This window comes from Cuculus canorus, chromosome 19 (assembly GCF_017976375.1).
Source record: "Cuculus canorus isolate bCucCan1 chromosome 19, bCucCan1.pri, whole genome shotgun sequence".
NCBI classification, from domain to species: Eukaryota; Metazoa; Chordata; class Aves; order Cuculiformes; family Cuculidae; genus Cuculus; species Cuculus canorus.
This window is the reverse complement of record NC_071419.1, coordinates 5,410,484-5,432,029: the sequence shown is the minus strand read 5'-3', so window position 1 is coordinate 5,432,029 and position 21,546 is coordinate 5,410,484. Positions and strand designations below refer to the sequence as shown.

Genomic DNA, 21,546 nt, shown 5'->3' with positions numbered 1-21,546 from the left:
GGCACAGACTATTGGGGCATTACCTGAGAAGCTTCTAACGAGCAATCTGGTTTTGCCACCCCTTAGAGATGTCTCTGCAGGGATGTGTTCTCACCATGGTCCAGGGGAATGGGCTGCCCTATGGCAGCAGGCAGGGATGAGACACCCCCCACCCACGGGTGCTGGTGTGGGGGTGTTGGGGTCCCCTGACCCAGCCAGGTTGATGTGAGTGGGGGAGAAGTGGGGTCCCCATAAATCAGCGTGGGAGGAGGAGAGTGTGCTGGTTCTGCTTTGAAGACTTTTCACCCACCCCCTCTCCATTTTGAGGCTGTGAGAAAAGTGGTGACTTCCACCAGTTTAAGGAAAACCCCACATGCAGGGCACGTATCATCCCGAGCTCACCCCTGGGGCAGAGAAATGGAGGAGCTTGGCTCCATCCATGCAGCCAAAGGTGTAAACCCCCCCCATCCCTGAAGCAAGAAGACCAGGGTCCATCCTGCTGGAGGGCTCCCATCCTGCCTGGATTGGTGGCCTGGGGGAAGCCCAAACCCCAGAACCTGGGCTCATAAATGAAGCTTTCAACATTTCCAGCAGCTTCCACAAGATGGACCTCGGAGCGAGAGGAGGTGCCGGGTAGGGGGACCCATCCCATCCTGTCCCATCCCATCCCGTCCCGCCCGCTCCTGCCATACCATCTGGAGGAGGCTCAGAGTCCGGCCAGGCGAGCCCCAGTATGGCACAACCTCTGGGGCTCTGCCTGCTGGTCCTACTGGGGTTGGGAGCGGGGGTCTCGCCTGCCTGCTGGGACCCCCAGGGCCAGCCCCGTCGCTGCATGCCCGTCTTCGAGAACGCTGCCTTCGGCCGGGCCGTCGAGGTCACCAACACGTGTGGTTCTCCCCCCGAGGAGTACTGCCTGCAGATGGGTGCCCGCCACGCCAGCACCCTGTGCCACCGCTGCGACGCCTCCGACCCCCGGCACCACCACAACACCTCCTTCCTCACCGATTTCCACAGCCAGGAGGAGAGCACTTGGTGGCAGAGTCAGTCCATGGCCTTTGGCATCCAGTACCCCAACTCCGTCAACATCACCCTCCACCTGGGTAAGTGATGGTGAAGCCCCTGCGGCGCCGGAGAGGGAAATAGGCAGCGGGTGCATCGATATTGGGGTACACGGCTGGGGGGGATGGATGCTCCTGCATCCTGCAGCTCTCAGTGCTGGTTTGGGATTAAAGACAGGACCCTTCTCAGGGCTTTTAGTGGGGGCAAGGAGGAAGATGCCTTCTGCAAAGCCCTGTAGGTAGATCACCAAAAGGACTGGGGAGGGTCTGTCCCATCCTTCAGCCAAACCCTGGTCCGTTGCGGGGTGAGGATGCTGCTGGCTGTGCCTGTCTGTGCCACCTCCCAGCCAGCCATGCCCGAGATGCCTGCTTTCCCATTTCCTGAGGCTGCTTTTTACAGATTATGCAAGTTGTAGAGCAGGAGTCAGGCGGGGTCAGGCACAGATCCCCCCCCCCAAGAGCCTTGCCTGCTGGGACTTTGCACAGCGGGTGCCAAACGTGTCCCGTTTTGCCCCCGTGCATTGCTGAGGATGCCTGATATGTCTCAGGGGGACAGAGCTGTGCACATGCCCTGCAGCCCCGGCAGGTTTCCCCAGCTGGGATCCCATCCTCTGTGTTTTCAATACCGCGCAAGCCTCCTGCTTGGAGGGTATTTAAACCCCTGGGACGTGCCTGGCATTTTAAAAAGTTTTTTTTAACATTTTCCTGCTATCTAAACTACCCTGGCTATTGAGCAGCACCGTAAATCTTCATTCTCTGCCGTCTCCTGCCATCTGCATGCCGAAAGGGGGTAGCGGAGAAGCTGTGGTCAGAGCAGCTGAGTGCTGCGGTGGCACAGAGCTGTGCTGGTGGGACCCCATGGCTGGAGTCGGAGTGACAGTGTAGGGTCTGCACATACCCCAGCAGGGATGCGGGCGCTGCCCAGCCGGGCAGAGGTCACTGCTTTCCCAGCCCCCTGCGAGCGGGCAAACATCTGGTCCTCATCCCGAGCCGGGGTTGGGCTCCCCACTGGGCATGAGAAGCAATGCTGGAGGAGCCTGTTATCCTTACTCCCTGGTCCTGCTCCTGCCAGCCCCATGGGAGGGGGTCTGCCGGCCCCTTGCCCATCTAACACAGACTGTCAGACCACCCTGAATTCCTTTGTGTTTGACCTGAAGCGTAAGACAACCTGAATGCAACCTACATGGCCGAGTAAGCCACTAGTGGTTCCTCCAGTTCCGCCTCTGCTGCAGGTGACTCCCAGCTTGGATTTTCCTCCTATCAGGCTCCAGCGTGCGAAGCTGGTGGCCATCTCCAGGACAGCAAGGCGAGCCTATGACCCCCAGTCCTTACTCAGGACATGGAGATGAGTGGGCTCTCAGCACTCTGATGTGTGCAGTAGCCCCTTGCCCCAGCCTGAGCTCCCCAAGCCTCAGGGCTTACTTCCCATTCTCTCCCCCAGTTTCTCTTTGGACCCTGCAGGACCTCGCACTTGGGTTTCCAGTGGAGTCTTGTGAAGCCCCTGTGACCACCCTGCTATGTCTGTCTCCAGCTAACACATCCAAGGCCATAATGTTGCACCAAGATCATCTTTAGCCCCAGTTCCTATGTCCTTTCCTGAGCTGGAGCATCCCCCAGCAGCTGTACCCTTCTTCCTGCATGGCTTCTATGCCTTGTGCCGCTTTGGTACCCCACGCATCGCTGCCTGACCTTTTTCATTGTCCTGTTCTTGTCCCAGCTGCAGACCTTTTTATTGCCGACTTAATGCTTTCACTTGGGTTAGGGAGGAGAAGCTCAGCTGGCCCCTGCAGCCCCCCAGGGTGACGCAGACCAGGGCAAGTCCTTGTTCATGAGCTCTGCTGAGTAATTGGGTTTTTCAGCCCCCGTAGCGCATCCCTGCCAGCCTGCACGTCTCGCTCAGTCCCCAGTCAGACTTCTTGTAAGCTCCTCGGTGTGGTTACCTGGGGAGCTTATTAAATAAGATACCAAAGAGGATGACAAGACCTGTGTTTACCTGTACGCTGTTGATTGGCGTTAATTAGATTATCCTCCTTTCAGTCTCTCTTCTCTGTGAGGTTTCAGCCCTGCCGTTGCAGGGCATCAGACTTGGGGCAGATTGATAATCCCCAGTGCCTGTGGCTGTTTCGTTTACCCTGTCAGATGTGAGGGTGGAATGTAAAATATCCATGGCTTGCAAAGGCAGCGGGCACTGGAGCTTCTCGGGTAGCTCTCTGAATGCCAGTGGCTCACATCAGAGTCGCTGGATCAGAGGGTATCTGCGTGTGTGATCCTGTCTCTGATTTTCCCACGGGTTGCAAGTCAGGGGACACATAGGTGACATGACTGTCCCTCACGCTTCTCTCTCCTTCTCTAAACGCCTCTGCCTGGAGCCCCTGGTGCAGTATGAGCTGCAGTTTGGGCTCCGTGAGAGGTGGGTGAATGCTTTATTTGGAGGACAGCACAACTAGGAGAGCATCTAGGGGTCCTGGTGCCATCACCCTCAGCTGCCTGTGCATGTCCCCTTCCCTTAGCACACCTTTGGGACACATCACACCTTCCCAAGCAGGAAAGGGGAGAGAACTACTCTGTTATTTTCTGGATTTTTTTTTTTTCCCTAAGCAGAATTTTGCTGATTAAAATGCCTGACTGGAGAAAGCATGGGCTCCCTTGGGATGATTCCCCATGGCAGTGATCCTCCTCCACCCCAGCTGAAGGCACCACTCCGGCTCCCCCAGCCCAGCCACCCCCTCCCCTTGCGTGGGCTGCTTGGGGCAGGGGTTGTTTATTGACCCAGTGCCGAGCTCCCTTCCTCTCCCAGAGGAAACCATCCAAGGAGGCGATGGCCCCAACCTCGCTGTTTTGGTAGACATCCCCCTCGGGACTGTGCTGTCTGGGAACTGGCGCCTGCCAGGCATCCCCCCACGGGGTGCAGGGCAGGGGCACCCCCGCTGTCACCAGCCCAGAGGGAGGTGAATGCTGGGGAAGGCACAGGGGAACACAGTGGAGATTGGACAACATGGTTGCAGCCCCTTCCGAGCCCTCGACACCTCTGGGTGGGCTGTGAGTGGGTCTGTCCCCCTCTGGGCACTCACCCGGGTGCTCCCACATCCCTGACGGGAGGCAGCTGCTTTTCCCAGCACCGGTAGCCGGGCTGCCTCGGCTCCCCCGCAGCAAAGTCGCAGCACATATGCGACAGTATTCATATGGGCCCAATTAAAAGCTTGTTTTCCTAGTCCCGGAATAACCCCTCTAACATTCCCAACTCATTATCTTTTCAAATAAAGCCAAAACCTTGCAGCTAATTGTTTTGTGCTGTCAGGAGCGGTGCTGTTATGGAGCAATCCAGTGCTTGAGCTGGCCCTTCATCTCTGGCTATTAAGTGGTTCTGATGTTCACTTTGGTGTTTTCTTTTCCCTTTTTTGTTAATTCTTTCAAGCGCTTTCAGAGCTGTACCAGCCGCCCCAGGGTTTGGTGGCTTCTCTTTGTCTTCATGCCGGCAAAGACAGCAGCGATGCCAGGTCCTGGCATACGATTCCCTGGGAAGAGACCAACCTTGACCCTTTCCACCTCTCCATCCCTGTGGTACAGCTGCCCCGGGGGATGCTGCTCAGCGCTGTGGGCCTGACTCTCCTCCTCTGGCTTTACAGCATCTCCTCGCCCATGCAACCCACCCGGTGCATCCACGCTGAGGTGGGGCGAGAGCCGATTTGGAGCTGAGCAGGATCTGGGCAGCAGCAAGGAGGAGCTGGTGAATGGCAACTGGACGGTGATTTCTGCTTTGCACAACAATGCTCCTCTTTTAGCTGCAGCAGGAAGAGGAGGATGGTGCCTGCGGTGGGAGATGGGGGATGCTGGCAGCCATGCAGGACAGGGCGCGAGGATAATTTCAGCCTATTTGGTGGCCAGGAGAGGGTGATGATGTGGTGGATCTGTCCCCAGGAAAAGCCTATGAGATCACCTATGTGCGGCTGAAGTTTCACACCAGTCGCCCTGAGAGCTTCGCCATCTACAAGCGCAGCCACGCCGATGGGCCCTGGGTGCCCTTCCAGTTCTACAGCGCATCCTGCGAGAAAACCTACGGGAAACGGCAGCGGCACTACCTGCGGCCAGGGGAGGATGAGCAAGTGGCCTTCTGCACCGATGAATTCAGTGACATCTCCCCGCTGAGCGGGGGCAACGTGGCCTTCTCCACCCTTGAGGGGCGGCCCAGCGCCTACAATTTCGATGGGAGCCCCGCGTTGCAGGTGCCATCAGGGTGGGAAAGGGGTGGGTGCATGGTCCTCCAGGACGGGGTGTGCTAGTGCTGCCACCAGAGTCAAAAGTGCCTGTGATGCCCTGCACCTCCATAGGAAAAGGTGCAGGATGCATCATGGCTGGAGTTTGGGAGCTGGTGGCCCAAATCCCTTGCCAAGACACCTTTCCTGTTTCCCCTCTAGGAGTGGGTGACTGTAACTGACCTACTCATCTCCTTGAACCGGCTCAACACGTTTGGGGATGACATCTTCAAGGACCCCAAGGTGCTGCAGTCGTACTACTATGCCATCTCTGACTTCTCTGTTGGTGGCAGGTGAGGGGCAGCTGGGCTGGGGTGAGAGCAGGAGGGGAGAGATCTTCCTGGGGCTGAAGCAGCTGCTGCCCACCTTGGTCTTGTCTGAACTGTGGTTTCGGCGCAAACTGCTCAGATAGGGCTTCCTCCATCTGTAAATTGGAGCTGGCAGTGCAGAGGCGGATGATGAAACCTGGAACCCTTTGAGCTGTGCACAAAGGAGGTCTTTTCCCCTTAAGCCGTCTCCACTCACCATCAGCCCCATGGCTTTAATGGCAGTGGGGCTTGTGGTTCTCCTCCTGTGACGCCACTTGGTCCCTTGGCACAGCAAAGGGGAAGCCCTGGGGTGCCAGCAGAAGGATGCTGGTGGAGGAGCTTCAAGCCAGCATGGCCATGGCCTGAGGAATCGGAGCAGCTGCCGGTGGGATGGGTGAACTAATGTAGGACAGAGCCATGAGTGGCACCCTCCATGGGCTGGGTTGTGCGTGCCCCTCCCTCGCTGGAGGGACTGGGCAGTCTCTCCATCCCGGTAAGATCTGCCTCCCAGCTGACAGCAGCTCGCATCGCTGTGGTCTCACTCCCACCTCGGGCTGCAGCAGCTGCAGATGGTTAGCATCTCGCATGGGCCACCCTCAGTGTGTGACCTCCCAGCTGGCTGGGCTGGGAGCGCCTCCGGGACACTGCGGACAGCCTTGTTGCCGACACAGTCCACGCTGCTGTCTGCCTTGCTCCCCGTCCCACAGCCACCCCAAGCGAGCCAGCCTGGCAGCAGGGCTGCGTGCTGCACAGCCCGGGCACCGTTCCGCTGCACAGTGCTCGGAGCAGCTTGTCGGCATGCTGGTGTCTTGCTGCAGGTGCAAATGCAACGGCCACGCCAGCGAGTGTGCCCCGGATGAGACTGGGCAGCTGGTCTGCGTGTGCCAGCACAACACGGCTGGCACGGACTGCGAGCGCTGCCAGCCCTTCTACCAGGATCGACCCTGGGCTCGTGGCACCGCCGAGGCTGCCAACGAGTGTCTTCGTGAGTATCGCCCAGGCTGGCTTCGTGGTCAGGGTGTGCAGCCGGTCCTGATGGCCTTCCATGGTGCTGCATCAGCTCATCCAGCAGCCTCTGCCCTTCCGCAGGGGTGGAAAGCGCCCACTCCGTTTTACAAGACTGCTCCAGGCATGGGAGGAAGATTTTTGGGGGGCCTACAGGAAAGCTGGGGAGGAGCTCTTTATCAGGGAATGCAGGGATAGGATGAGGGGGAACAGTTTTAAACTGAAAGAGGGGAGATAGAGCTGAGATCTTAAGAAGAAATGTATTCCTGTGAGGGCCCTGGCTCAGGTTGCCCAGAGCAGTGGTGGCTGCCCCATCCCTGGAGGTGATCCAGGCCAGGTTGGATGGGGCTTGGAGACGCTGAGCCAGTGGGAGGTGTCCCTGCCCATGGTAGGGGGTGGGACTCGATGGGCTTTAAGGTCCCTTTCAACCCAAATCATTCCATGATCCTATGAATTACATCCCAAGCCCCCCCTTCACAGCATCACCCCAAAGATCCCCCGGCGTTTCCTCTCCCTATGAATGCAGTCATCTGCTCCGGGCGCAGTGCTGCATCTGCCTCCTCTCCCAACAGCAGTGGCACTGCTGAAAGCTTGCACCGCTGAGCCAAGCAGCCCCTCTGGCTCATCCAGCCCCCCCTAGGAATTTGCTTTAAGCCCTGGATGAGCCCTGTGCCCCTCCAGGTGTCACTGAGTTGCAGCTGAGCATCCTTTCTGCTCCTCCCCAGCTTGCAACTGCAGCGGCCGCTCCGAGGAGTGTTTCTATGACCGGGAGCTGTACCGCCGCAGCGGGCACGGGGGCCACTGCCTTAACTGCCGTGACAACACGGACGGACCCCACTGCGAACGCTGCCGGCAGAACCACTACCGCTGGGAGCAGCAGGCGTCCTGCCAGCCCTGCCACTGCCACCCCGCAGGTGCGTGGGGCTGTGCCGAGCCAAGCTCTGGTGCTAAAACCCCCTGCCTTACCCAGAGCTCGGCTGGGAGGGATGGGTTTTGTTGGTTCTTCCTTGCCCAGTGACTCTCCCCAGCTGGGGTTGAGCCTCAGGGCTGGCGGGGTCCCCGCAGGCTCCCTGCAGCCCCAGTGTGACAGCTCAGGGACCTGCACCTGCAAAGCCAACGTGACGGGCTGGAAGTGCGAGCGCTGCAAGGATGGCTATCACAGCCTCAGCGAAGGCGGCTGCAGGTGAGGAGGAGCCGGGCCTTGGGCAGGAGCAACAGGATGGGATCAGGGCTCACCTTGTGCCTTCGTTTCACCCCATCCAGACCCTGCACCTGCGATCCCGCAGGCAGTGTGGGCACCTGCGACCCCAACACGGGGCATTGCACCTGCAAGGAGAGGGTGGAGGGGCACTTGTGCAACAGGTAAGCGCCACGGTGCTGTCACGCGGATGGGACCATGGCCCCTTTCCAGGGTGAGATCCGTGCTGGGGCTCTGTGCTTGGTGCAGGGCAGTCGCCTCCACTGCTGTGAGGCATTGCTGCTTCCCCAGCTCCTACGTGTGACCCATCACAGGGGCTTTGCGATGAGAATCCTGCAGAGTCGCTCCCTGCAGAAACCCTGGCTAGCTGGCAAAGTCATAGGGCTGAATGTCTCTGGACCACAGGGATTGGGGTCACTTGGAGCTGCCACCAGTGTTCCCCCTGGGATGCTGCTGTGATACTCTGTGGCTCTGCCCACCCTGTGCCACCTGCTCCTCTTTCCTCCCTGTTCTCAGGTGCCAGCCGGGCTGGTTTAACCTGCAGACTCAGAACCCTGCTGGCTGCACCAGCTGCTTCTGCTACGGCCACTCCACCGCCTGCATGGCAGCAGATGGCTACGAGGTGACCCACATCCGCTCGGACTTCAGCCAAGGTACCAACCCCCTGGCGCTGGGTAAACGGAGGGCACAGCTGCACCAACTCCAGCCAAAAACCTCCAGCAGTTTGAGAATGCTGGGGCAGAACATCCCCCTTTGGAGCTTGAGTGTCCTGCTCTGGAGCTCAGCATCCTGCTCTGGGGCTGAGCATTCCCTTTGGGGTCTGACTAGTGATGACGACTGAGGGTAATTTTTCTGGCTTATCCCCATTTGATGTTAAACTCCAGCTTTTGTCCCTAGCTCTGTGGGTACAGGCTCTCCCTGTGGCATCCTTCCATGCTGACCTGTTCCCAAGGCTGTGCATGGCTCAGGGAGGGTGTGGGGCTGGACACAGCCACCCTGCCACTGCAGGGACTGTGGAAGCACTACAAATCAGCTCAGAAAGATAAAACCTAAAAGGACGGAGTCTGGTGGGAACTTTCTCCTTTACTCGCCCCTCTCCCCATCCTCTGCTCCAATGGAGCAGGGCAGACAGGAGCTGGGGGAGCAGGATGGGGTGCTTTTGCCCAGCTGCAGCCAGGGCTGTGCTGGCAGGGCTGGCGGCGTGCGGGATGCTCAGGGAAACCCTGCCATCTGCCGCACAGCCCGACGTGTGCAGCCCCAGCTGCTGGCACACCATGGGCTCTGCTCCCTGGGACCCCCATCTACGTCCCAGCAGGGTTCAGGCACCCCTGGGTGTCAGTCGCACTCTCTGCCTCGCCCATACCCACTGAGTGCACGTGCCAGCGAGCAGATGGAGCCAAACACGCCAGGCGCGGGTTTATCCTGATTGCATTTAAACCACGCTGCCAATTGCTGTGCTGCTCTAATGTCTTCCACAGCCTTGAAACGGAGCCAGGCTTTAAACTGAGCCTTTTTTCCACCCGTCACGCAGCCAATTTGGGGCTGCTCCTTTAGGGACAGACTTGGCAGAGCTTTGGGCTGGGTTGCGAGAGGCTCAGCGTAGCAGGGCAGGGAGCAGCCAGCTGCCCCCCCTACAGCCCCGCTCCCCAAAGCGCTCCTCACTCTACAGCTGAAATTTTATGATGCTGGGTAAAAGGGTCCAAATTTATGATGATTTGATAATCAAGCACAGCCCATTTGAGAGCCAGCGAGGGATTTCCAAGCGTTCATCCTGTGGGCGCCAGGGCTGGAAGAAATAACTAACCCTGGGGAGTGGGAGTTTAACTGATTTCCGAAGGAAACCAACTTAAAACAATTGCAGCCCTTTCTCTCCCTAGGCTTCCTGTGCTCTCTAGCCCACAGTGACGTTGGAACTGCAGCACAGGCAGGGGGCAAAAGTTTAAAGATAGTAATTTCCTCCAAATCTAAGAAAATAAACAGATAGGAGGGGATGGCTAGGGCCACTCTGCAGCATGTGGGAGCAAAGAACTCGAGCAGAGCAGGGTGTTACAAAGTGCTGGCCCCTTACAAGACACTAGAGAGTCTCAGAATGAGGGACAGAGCCCTCAAAAGCAGTACGTTGATGGTGCTGGGCTTGGGGGGACTTGTTGCTTCCTTCATCCACGCACCGTCGCTGTGTGTTGCCGTGCAGGGCTGGAAGGTTGGGCTGCCACAGCTCCAAGTACCAAGGACCTGCCTCTGCGTTGGGCTGCTGGGGAGATTGTCACCGAGTGGGATGGAGAGGAGCCAGTGGATTTTCTTGCACCAGGTATGGTGTATGTTGGGTCTCTGGGGTCCTGTTCTGCCATGGGGAGACCACTCAGTGTTCTCATGGGACACCCCACCTCTGAGCTGGTGCGTGAGGTGCTGTGCTCCATCCCAGAGCTGAGCACGTTTTGATAACACACGGCAGGGGGATACCAGGGTGGTGGGCTGGGACCTTGGGGGCAGGTTGGACCTTGTCCTGCTCTAGGAGGGTGACCGTGGCTCCTGGTGATGCTGGGGAGAACAGGACCATGCAGGGGTACATCCATATCCTACAGACTTTTCTCCTCTTTCCCCTCACAGAGAAGTTTCTGCAGAACCAGCGTCTCAGTTACGGGCAGTTCCTGTCCCTGCTGCTGGGAGTGAAGGTGAACGGTACATGGACAGAGATCGACGTTCCTCTTCTCCGGGTCCAGCTGGTGCTGGAGGGTGAAGGGATGGAGATCACCCTGTCCAGCAGTGAGAGCCAGCCGCAGCAAGGAAAGCAGGCTGTCACCTTCAGGTACCCATCACAGCGCTCTGGAGGGCCTCAACAGGGTTTGGGACACTGTGCCTGCTCTCGCCTGGGCTGCCCTGTGCCGTGGGGTTCTGTCCCTCTCTGGGATTTAACTGTGCCCCCATCACTGTACCCGGGCCAAGCTGTCCTGCATTGGGTGGCTGTCAGGCTGGTCCTGTCCTTCCTCCCACGCTGCTTCTCCACCAGGGTGCACGAGGCAGAGGAGGGTGTGGAGCCTTTGCTGTCAGCCTTCAGCTTCCAGCGCTTGCTCTCCAACTTGACCGCGCTCCGCCTTCGTGTGAGCCACAGCCCTGTGCGAGGTGAGTGGCTCCACGCAACATCCCCATGAGGACCGAGCTGGGATGGGGCTGAGGACATTGAAGCAGCGTCAGGCTCTCAGGGATGCGAGGCACTGCAGGAGGGGTGTTGGGGCAGGGACTGGTTCCTCTCTGTGAGCACTTGGGAGGTATTTTGGGGTCTCCTACACCTGCTTGAACATTTCCAGGCTGAATGGAGAGAGTGGAACCTGAGAACGTGCCACACCATCCTCACACCTCTCTCCCCTCTCACAGGCAGGTTGTCCTTGAGCGAGGTCCAGCTCACGTCAGCTCGCTCCGGGCCAGGGACACGAGCAAGCTGGGTGGAGGAGTGCACGTGTCCCCCAGGATACGCTGGGCAGTTCTGCCAGTCCTGTGCACCGGGCTTCAAGCGGGAGATCCCCTTTGGTGGCCCCTTCGTCAGCTGCGTGCCCTGTGCCTGCAACCAGCATGGGGACTGCCACCCCCTCTCAGGTGCACGCCCCACTGCTCGTCCCATCACTGCACGCGTGGGGGGCAGATCTGTGCCGTTGGTTGTTTGTGAGGGATGCTGGAAACCATTTGTGAGGCTGCGATACCCAAAACTTGCAAGTTGAATTGCTTGGCTGGTTCTAGGGCCTGGGTTCATAGCTGTGGAGATGGAGATAAGTAGTGAAGTGCAATGATGATGGTAATTTGTAATACAATGAGCATCTTTCATGGCACTTTATGACCCTAAAGGAGGAAAAAGGTGCTTGTCTTCACTGGGGCAGTGGTCAGGGCAGGAGAGAGGCAGAGGGTTTTGCTAGGATGGGTCTTGCAGGCAGCTTTGCTGCCCAAAATATGGGACAGAACTGGGCACAGCCCTGATGCCTGCAAGCTGTGGGCAAGCCTGAGCAGAAAAACAAGTAAAAGAGCAGGAAAATACAGCAACGCCAGGCTTACAGAAAGGCACCAGTGGAGCAGCTCTCGTGCTGTGAGCCCAAGCCTTGCTCTGCCTCCAGATCCAGCTCAGGGGTGCATGACTGCAGCAAGGACTGTGGCTTGAAGGGAGGAAAAAGCAAAAGCAATGTCTTCAGGGCAGCGCAGCTGTGTAGTTCACAGAGTGTTGGCTCCCCCCTTCTGCTTCCAGGTAAAGTGTCTGGAAGGCTTTGGTGAGGGAAATGGGGCAGGTTGCAAGCCATGGCCTTGGAGCTTGAGGTGACTGCACGTGACCAGCGTTGCTGCTGTTGGCCCCAGGGAAATGCAGATCAGAGACGTGAGGGGCTTGTGAGATGCTGCCTTGCTCTTCATCCACCCCTGTAGAAAGCAGCCACTCCAATTGATGCTGAGAAGAGCTTGGAGATAAGATGATGCTTTGGTACCTGGATGAAGCCCCTGGGGCTCCTCGCTGGCTGGCTCCCCTCGGAGAGGAGCAGCAATACTGTATGACTGGGATGGGAAGGGCTGGAAGAGGCGTTGAGCTCAGCAAGGGCCCCTGCCCTGCCGGCAGAAAGCTCTGCGAACTCGCCTGCATCTCATGGAGCTGGGGCTGGCGCCAACCACACAATCCCTAGGGACTGGGCCAGGCTTTTGATGTCCCGGCCCCAGCGCTGCCAGCCCAAAACAGCCTGCATGCTTCAGTTCGTTTATTTTTTCCATTTCTTCCTGCCACCCGCTTTTCCTCTCTTTGCCATCATCCGGTTCCACTTGGATGTGAGGAAAATAGAAAAACACCTGTTCCCTCCTCCACAGCCCGCCTGGTATGACCTGAGCCCACAAGTCATGGGGGAAAATCCTCCCCCTGGGTCCTTCTCTCTCTTCAGTCAAACAAAGCATCTGCCTGGAGGTGGGGGGCTCCTTGAGCATCCTTCCTTCTCCTCCTTCTCCTCCTCTTCCCAGCTGATTTTAGAAGGCTGTGACTCACCGGCTCGGCTCGCAAGGAGACGCTCGCTCCCCGCTGAGTGCCGTCTGGCTGCTTGTGTTTTCCATGACAGGCTGGAAACGGTGCTCCTTGTCGCTGAGAAATGTGTTGTCGATTATCGCAGGCGCCAACAGACTCCGAGCACATGGATGGTGTCGCCTGCATGCGCCAGCGCTGCTCGTCCCCACGCTGCAGGGGAGTGCAGGGCTGGCACTGGGGCTCAGCATCCTCTCCAAAACTTTCTCCCTTAGGCAGGGAGAGGAAATGTTGAGTCCTGATTGGGGATGTTCCATACCAGTGTGATCCAAGGCTGGAGTTACGCATCGCTCTCTGTGCTGTCCCCAGCACTTGGATCTCCATCACTCCTGTGGTCTCCACTGTTATTTCAGGCTGGGTTTTTGCAGACCTGCAGCTCCGTTTTCCTCCTTGCAGGGCACTGCCAGTGCTTGCACGATACAGAAGGTCCTTCCTGTGAGCGCTGCAGCCCTGGGTTTTACGGCAACCCCTTCGTAGGGCGCTTCGATGACTGCAAACCATGCCCCTGCCCTGGCCGCTCGCCCTGCACCGAGATGCCTGGCAGCGGGGAGGTGGTCTGCACCCATTGCCCTCCGGGGCAGCGAGGTGAGGCTGGGGGTGACTGGGTGAGGGGGGCTCAAGCAGCATCGGCATGGCCAGAACCTCCCTACCTTTACACCCTCCCTAGGAAAACGCTGCGAGCTCTGCGACGATGGTTTTTTTGGGGACCCCCTGGGCCAGAGGGGCCCTGTGCGTCCCTGCATCCCCTGCCAGTGTCACGGGAATGTGGATCTCAACGCTGTGGGGAACTGTGACCCTGTGTCCGGACGGTGCCTGCGCTGCCTATACAACACAACAGGCGAGCACTGCGAGAGGTGTCGACCGGGCTTCTACGGGGATGCACTGGCTCCCAACCCTGCTGGGAAATGTGCCGGTACGTACAACCAGGGGCTGCTGCCCTGCTCCCCTGGGTCCTGCTGCAGCCAAAACCCTCCCAGTGGCAGAGGATGGGAGGGGGATGCCCAGCAGCTTTAGAGGCTGATGGATGACCTGGGTTGGTCCCAAATGCTTAGGAATAGCCTCTCTCCTCTGTTGACCTTCCCTGGAGATACCCTGATCTGCAGAGGCTCAGCCTCCCAGAGCCCTGTTTGATGGAGAGGTTGTGGTCCTACACATTGAGGGGGGCTCAGCCTCAGTGCCCCATTCCTGCTGCCCCATCTGCCAGCCCCACGCTGGGATGTAAGTGCTCTTTTGTCTCCCATAGCTTGTGATTGCAACCCTGACGGCTCAGCCCCGGGGCTGGAGGGCTGCGATCCCACCACAGGCCAGTGCCGCTGCCTCCCACACGTGATGGGCAGAGCCTGCGAGCTCTGCCAGCCGGGCTACTACGGTCTGCAGCCCGCTGTGGGGTGCAAGAGGTATGTGGGGCACGGTGTGGGGCTGCAAGGGTATAGTGGTGGCTCTGTGTCCCCAGCTCAGATCTCTGTTCTTTGCATCCATTGCTTGCTCACCACCCTCCACCTCTCGGTGCCAGCTGCGAGTGCCACCCGACGGGGTCGCGGGACAGCGAGTGCCATGTGCTGACGGGGCAGTGCTCCTGCCAGCCGGGTGTCACAGGGGAGCAATGTGACCGATGCCACCACGGCTTCTTTGGCTTGTCTGCCAGGGGCTGCCGAGGTAACAGGGATGGGGGCTGCGCCTTGGTCCCAACACCGGGGCTGGCAGCTGTGGTGTGACTCCTTTTGGCTACCATTGCAGCCTGCAACTGCTCCCCACTGGGCTCCGTCACCCCACAGTGCCACGAGAACAGCACCTGCCTCTGTCACCCCGGCTTTGTGGGCTACAAGTGTGACCGGTGCCAGGCCAACTTCTTCCTCGACCCCCCGAGCTCCCGCTGCCAGCAGTGTCCTGTCTGCTATGGGCTGGTGAAGGACCAGGTACATCCCATGCCCTTCCGAGGGGGACACAGGGCCATGGTGCTCGTGCTGCCTCGCCATCCCCCCGTGTCCCCCCACACCTTGCATGCAGGCTGACCAGCTGAAGGCCAGGCTGCAGGAGATGGAGGAATGGCTGCAAAAACCAGGCTGTGACGCCCACCCAGGGCAGTCGCCCATGCTGGGAGATGTGCCCCGGGGAGATGGGCTGCTCAGCCCTCACCTTCTGCAAGGTATGGGGGTCACCCCATCCCTTCGCCATGGGGGGAGGCCTGTGTCACCCCCACTGGGGACACCCTGCTCCCACAGGGAGCTGTGACACGCTGGGTGGGTGCATGGAGGTCCCAGGTCAGTGCTGGGCTCTACATGGGTGATGGGTGACCAAGAAAGACGGACAGCCATGTGAGCCTTTGGGTAGGACAGAGGACCACAGGGATGCTTGCACCCATGAGGTTTTGGAGCAGCTGGTGATGGGCATCACTGGGGGCTGAGCATCAGCACATGGGTGCCCTTTGGGTGCTGCATCCCTGGGGCCCTCCTGAGCACCCGGGACAGCCTGGCTTCCCCTTTCATTAGTGGGCAGAATGGGGGGACTCAAGCATAGGGCAGCCCCACAGGCAAGTCGGGAGCCCCGAGTACCTCTGTGGACAATGAACAGCTGCTTGTGCCCCCCAACAGGTGCCCGGGAAGCCCTCTCAGCGCAGGTGGATCTGCTGGCAGGGGCGCTGGGCATTGCGTGGGGACGTCTTGGCAATGCCAGCCAGGCCACCGGCTGCTCTGGCCATGGACCCCCCAAGACCTGTGTCCTACTGTCAGAGATTAGGGCAGCCCTGCAGTCAGCACAGAGGGAGATCCTGCATGCAGCGGACACCCTGGCTACCATGGTGCGGGCTCCCACTGGCTCTGGACTCCCGGCAGGGCTGGTGGGATGTGCAAGACTGGTGGGGTGGGATGTGACCAGCACTGTGGGTGAGTAGGAAAGCTGTGTGAGTACAGCCCTCCCTGCAGCTGAGTCAAGAGGAGCCGTTTCCCTTGCTCGTTCCTGTTTGCAAACCTCCTCCAGCCCTTCGGGAGGTTCTCAGTGGTGCTGGGCTGGTGGGGTCCAGGGGTTCCTGCTCCTTGCTGGGGTCTCACTGCAATTGTCACTGTTTCAAGGAGATTCCCCAGGAAATCCCTCAGCAGCCCACGAACTGGAGCCGTTGGGCGCTGAAGTCACGGGCGCTGGCTGAGAGGTGCGCTTTCAAATCTGATCCTGGCACTTGCAGGCAGAGGGGATATTGCCTGCCCAGCTGCCCCTGCAGCGCGGCTGCTCCTGTCCCAGGAGGCCAATCCTAGTAGCATCTCTCTGGGTGCTTTTGTCCCTGCAGCCACAGGGACGTTGCGGCACAGGTGGAGGCGGTGGTTGGGAGAGCGCTGCATGCTTCCAATGCCAGCGCTGAGCTCCTGCGGAGTCTGCTGGAGGGGAATGCGACGTGGGAGGCACAGAACGAGCTGGAGGCCGGGTGAGGGGCTGGCAGCAATGCAAGAGTGGGCAGGAGGGCACCACAGCCACTTGCACTGCATCATGGTGGTGGTTTGGCACCTGCCCAACGGGACATGATTGAGTCCCATCAAACTCATTGCACCACAGCGTTGCAAAGCAGAGAGACGGTGCTCTGTGTTGGGGGTGTTTCAGGCCCTTTGCACCAGTGTTTCCTCCTCCATTGAATCGTAGAATCACTAGGTTTGAAAATACCTTTGAGATCATCAAGCCCAACCATACCTGTCCACTACTAAATCATTATCCCCAAACACTTCATCCGCCCATCTTTTCCTCCAGGGATGGAGACTCCACCACCCCCCCAGGCAGCCTCTGCCAGTGCCTGAGAACCCTTTTGGTGATGAAATTTTTCCTGATGTCCAGTATGAACCTCTCCTGCACGTCTTGAGGCCGTTCCCTCTCATCCTATCTCCTATCAGCAACACCCACTTCACCACAACCTCCTTTCAGACAGCTGTAGACAGTGATAAGGTCTCCCCTCAGCCTCCTTTTCTCCAGGCTAAACAGCCCCAGTTCCCTCAGCCACTCCTCATAAAGACTTGTTCTCCAATGCACATCCACGTCCCAAGCCATCATCTCCATACTTCGAAGGACCAGAAGGCCTTGGGTGACCACAGCATTCTGTCCACTTAGGTATGAGGAAATCCAGCAGGCGCAGGAGGAGCTGCGCTCTGGTGTGGCAGAGGTGGCCGCGGAGGCCACGAGGGTTTTCACAGCAGTGCAGCGGGCAAACACCGACATGGCTGAGAAACTTCTGCAGGTGGCTGTGCTGGGGCAGGTGAGCAGTGTCCAAGCCAAGGCTCCTGCTTGCCCTCCCCTCCTCTCCTTTACTTCTTGGGCAGCACTGCCTCCCAAGCTGCGAGATGCTCTCATGGAGCCTTTGGCAGGCGCTGCCGGTGCGGGTTGGAGCCCTGGCACAGGACCTGGCGGCGCTGGAGCAGGCAGTGGAGGCGCAGGAACCATCGGCTCAACAAGCCATCGAGGCATCCCACGCTCTGGCAGCTGGATTGCGCCAGGAGCTGCAGAAGACTCACGGCTTCAAGCAGGTAATTGGGGTTCACTTGTGTGAGGTGTCTCTGCAGAAGAAGCGATGGGGACCCTCAGTTCCAGCTGGAGCTGTGGGCACGTTGTTGTCTCTCACCTGGGACACCTGATCCATCGCCACTGACCCTGTGACCAGAGACACCCTGCTTGCAGACAGGGGTTTGGGAGGAGGTGTTTTGGGATACAAAAACTCCCTTCAGGCTCCCAGATTTGCCACAGATCTCACCTGCTAAGCGGGAGTAGGCTGGCTCCCGCGTTCCCCAGCCTCACTCATGCTCTTCTCTCCCAGCTACGGGACCAGGCTGGCTCAGCCCACAGCACGGCCACCTCAGCCATCTCGCGTGGAGAAGCCGTGCTCTCCGACGCAGAGTCCCTTCTGGCCAGCTTGGAAGGTAAAAGGCACTGACCAGAGCATCTCTGGCCATAGCTTGGCTCTCACCACATTGGCTCTGGGTGCCAAAGGGAGAAAGGGACAGTTAAGTGACGGCTGGATTGTCCCCACAGGCATGAAGAAGGTGCTGGGTCATCGGAAGGGCCAGGCTGCCCTGAGGAGGAGGATGACACTTGTACGGGACAGGGTGATAGTGGAAGCCCAGAGGAAGATTAAACAGGCAGAGAAGATGCTGGGAAACTCTTTGTCCCCCTCCACCACAGCCCAGAAGATGGCCAGGGAGGCCGAGCAAGTCTCCGGAGAGAGTGCCAAGGTCCGAGCAGAGGGATGTGGGGTGTGGTGAGCCCACACTGGGCTGTGGGGCATGGCTGGGTGGGCAGCCCTCACGGGCGGAGCGAGCCTCTTGTGGGCAGGGGACAGAGCTCCAAAACGCAGCTTCTGCTGCCCCTCCAGCACAGCCCACCCTTGTCTGTGAGCAGGCTGGAGGGGTGCACCCAACCGAAGCCTCAGCCTGGGAGCCAGTTGCAGTCCCCCTGCGTGTCCGCAGGTGACTGTGCCCACCTCCATTCCTTTGCAGAGGGCACAGGCGGTGCTGCAGAAGAGCAAGCAGGCCCACAAGCAAGCCAGCCAGCTCGCCACGCATGCCAACCAGACCCAGCGGGAGCTCGCCCAGCAGGAGCGTGTGGCTGAGAAGCTCAGGAAAGACCTAGAGGAAGCCCACCAGGTGAGCTGGGTCCCTTTGGGCAGGTTGTGTCCTCCAGAGCCTGGAAGGGGCTTTGTCCACAGCCCAAAACACAGACAGCAACTGACTTTTGGACTCCACTGTATGGGAATGCCTTGAGGATATTCCTGGGACCCTCTCCTATCCAGCCAAGGGTCAACAGTATCCCTGATCTGGGTGTCTGTATGTGTTGGAAGGTGGGGACAGAGGTGAGCGAGATGGCGAAAAGTCTCCAGGAAGCCCAAGGTTTGCTCATCTCGGACATCGAGACCCTGAACAACCTGCTGAGCAGCCTAGGTGAGACCAGGGGGATTGGAGGCTCCGTGGGAAGGGCCAGGCTGTCAGAGCCTGGGGCTTTCCTGCTTACTGGAGGTGGGTCTCCTGCTTGCTGGCCCTCCAGGCTGAGCTGGGTGCCTTTCAGATCACTCTGGATCTTAGCAAAGCTTCTTGAGGGGTCATGTCTTGAGGAAAGCCCCCATGCAGAATGAATTGGGTCTTGCTGAATGTGTGTGCTCAAGCCTGCCGTGAGGACACTGGTCTTCCTTGGCATCTCCAGGAGGAGCTGGACTGGGTCAAGGGCTCAGTTGCTTTGGAGCCGAGGGAGGTTCTGGGCTGGTTTTACTCCTTATTGCTTGTTGGTTTTGCTCCAGCTCCTCCTGCTTTGATCATCTGAGTACATTTCTGAGCACTCTAGGACTCCTACGTCCAAGAGGTTTGTAAAGGGGTGGAAATCACAGAATCACAGAATCACACAAGGTTGGAAAGGACCCATTGGATCATCGAGTCCAACCGTTCCTAACACTCCCTAAACCATGTCCCTAAGTACTTCATCCACCCGTTCCTTAAACACCTCCAGGGAAGGCGACTCGACCACCTCCCTGGGCAGCCTGTTCCAGTACCCAATGACTCTTACTGTGAAGAATTTTTTTCTGATATCACCCATCTGTAAGACAGAGACGTGCCCAGGCCCTCCCTGGAGCCACAGTCCTATTTCCTTATCTGTGATTGCTGGGAAGCTGCAGTGCCTCCATGCCCCACTGCACCCACTCCCTCCAGTTTGCCTGGAGCTGAGGGTCTGAGTCCCTGGAGCACATCCAGACGCTCTACTGCCTGATTTCTCCCACTCATCCATGTTCTCTCCCCTTGCCCAGGCAACCTGGATCAGGCTGCACAGGTGGATACGGTGCTGAGCGCTGGGCGGCTGCAGCTGGAGCGGCTGTGGCTGCGCCTGGGTGCACCGGGCGCCCTGGCCGGGCAGCTCAGCCTGCTGCAGCAGGAGGCGGCACGACAGCAGGAGAAGATCCAGGCATTCGAGAGTGACTTGGCTGAGATCCAGGCTGACAAGCAGAACCTGGAGGACATTTTGCGAAGCCTTCCTGAGGGCTGCTCCAAGTGACAGTGACAAGTCCCTGGCCGCTGCGCCAGCACCTCCGGGTCCCCCTGCGAAGGGAACAGCAGAGCAAAGGACACCCTGCATTAACCAGCATTGATCCCTCTCGCTGCTCCTCACACTGCCACCATGCAATATCGCACTCCAGGTCTTTATCTGCACCAGTTCAGGCTCGGTATCCCATGTGCTCTGCAGCTTGACTTCAGCCACCAGCTCTGTCCTCAGGCCTGAAGGACAACCAGCTACCAGGGACCACCAACATTTCTGTGCAGGAGATGGAGCCATCACAGAGTTGGTTTGTCACCATGGAATGAATGAGGAACCATCATCACTGAGGAGGGACAGCTTATCAAGTACCAAAGCTGTAACACCCCGCAGCCCCAGGAGCTGAGAGAGGCTGTTGCGTACATTTTGGAAGCTGGTCCTGCTGCACAGCACCCCGCAGAGTGATGCTCACGTGCTGTGGTCACACAGAGGTGAATTGTGGTGAAGCCAGGTAAAGAGCTGCACGTTGGAGGACACACCAGGGAAAGGGAGCTCACAGCAGGGAGGACTAAATTGGGGCCGAGCAGAAGCAAAGCTTCTGGCAGGCAGGTGAGGCATCCTCTGCCTGATGGAGGGTAAAAGCAGCTCTGCTCCTGCTCTTTCCCTGCTCCAGGGTAGTGCAAGGTTGCTACTGACTGCAGCTCTACTCTTTGTGTCCTGTCCCAGCTCCACTTGGCTCACTGGATGCCACCAGGTCTGGCTATACACCAGCCCAATTGCCGGTGATCCCAGGGGCTGGATGGCACAACAATGCACCGGGCAGGGAGGTGGAAGAGCTGACACTTGCAGTTGCATCACCCCACCACCCCGCATCAGCACATACATCCCTTCTGCACTGAGGAGGCCTCAAGCTGGCCGCTGGCACCAGGCTGCGCAGCAGCGTGGGCTGGACGGGGAGCAGCTGGACGGGGCCAGCTCCTGCCAGTGTCACTCCCACTGGGCCAAGGAGGTCAGCGGCTGTATCGCCTTTAAAGGAAAGGCATGTGCCTTCTCCCCAGGCTCCCATGAGGGATGCTTGTGGGGCCATACAGGCAGCACAGCCAGGTCTTGGTCAGCCCACCCTGTGCTATGACTCCAGGCAGTGGTGCAATCACTCCAGTAAGACCAGAAACGAGTCCCCAGGCTGGAGCCCAGGTCACTTTCTAACCAGTTTTACCTGTGTTCTTCTGCTCATAATGCTGGAAATCTGGTTTACTAAAGCCTTGTAATGCTGTATGTAAAACTGCTGCCATAGACATTGGATCCCCCCTGCATTGTCTCCAGTGGTCTGGAAGTGACACAGGATTTTCCTACCATGACCAAACCTCTTTCCCTCCTAATTCTGCACAAAAGCTGCCCAAGGAGCAGGGAGCTGCAGCTGCGGTGCTGCAGGAGCGTCGTGGCAGGGGCTCCCCTCTCGCTGCCCAAGGCCACCTCTGCAAAAGCAAAACCGTGCAGCAGCGAGAGCACAGTGTGGTGCGGCTCAGCCGAAAGGTGGGGAACCGCAGCCACTTACTGCCTCCCTGGGAAGTCAATTACGTGTCTCCAACCAACACACAAATTTGCTGCTGTTAAAGAAATGTCAAGCCTCTGCCTTGCGCCTGCTGCTGAAGCATTGGTTCATCCTCCCTCCTGCTCTCCCTCCAACTCCGTTGTTTTTTTTTTTTTTTAGCTGGTGACACCTGCC

At 58.7% G+C, this 21,546-nt stretch overlaps 1 protein-coding gene across 2 annotated transcripts; it reads left to right on the top strand.

The window, feature by feature from the left end:
- The first annotated feature begins 635 nt into the window (after nucleotides 1-635).
- Nucleotides 636-21,546, top strand: LAMC3 (laminin subunit gamma 3). 2 transcript variants are annotated; one of them, XM_054084503.1, is made up of 28 exons: nucleotides 637-1,079; nucleotides 4,956-5,260; nucleotides 5,453-5,583; nucleotides 6,417-6,583; nucleotides 7,329-7,517; nucleotides 7,669-7,786; nucleotides 7,867-7,965; nucleotides 8,318-8,454; nucleotides 9,993-10,109; nucleotides 10,409-10,607; nucleotides 10,809-10,921; nucleotides 11,174-11,392; nucleotides 13,233-13,421; nucleotides 13,504-13,749; nucleotides 14,080-14,233; nucleotides 14,350-14,492; nucleotides 14,574-14,752; nucleotides 14,844-14,982; nucleotides 15,428-15,633; nucleotides 15,908-15,981; nucleotides 16,117-16,251; nucleotides 16,923-17,067; nucleotides 17,177-17,335; nucleotides 17,623-17,725; nucleotides 17,838-18,037; nucleotides 18,302-18,448; nucleotides 18,643-18,742; nucleotides 19,597-21,546. In XM_054084503.1, the coding sequence occupies exons 1-28, from the start codon at nucleotides 713-715 to the stop codon at nucleotides 19,839-19,841; spliced, it is 4,725 nt and encodes a 1,574-aa protein (XP_053940478.1). In that variant the 5' UTR covers nucleotides 637-712; the 3' UTR covers nucleotides 19,842-21,546. The 2 variants fall into 2 exon arrangements, with proteins under 2 accessions (XP_053940479.1, XP_053940478.1); XM_054084504.1 differs by lacking the exon at nucleotides 18,643-18,742 and having other exon boundaries at nucleotides 636-1,079; nucleotides 15,905-15,981; nucleotides 19,597-19,776.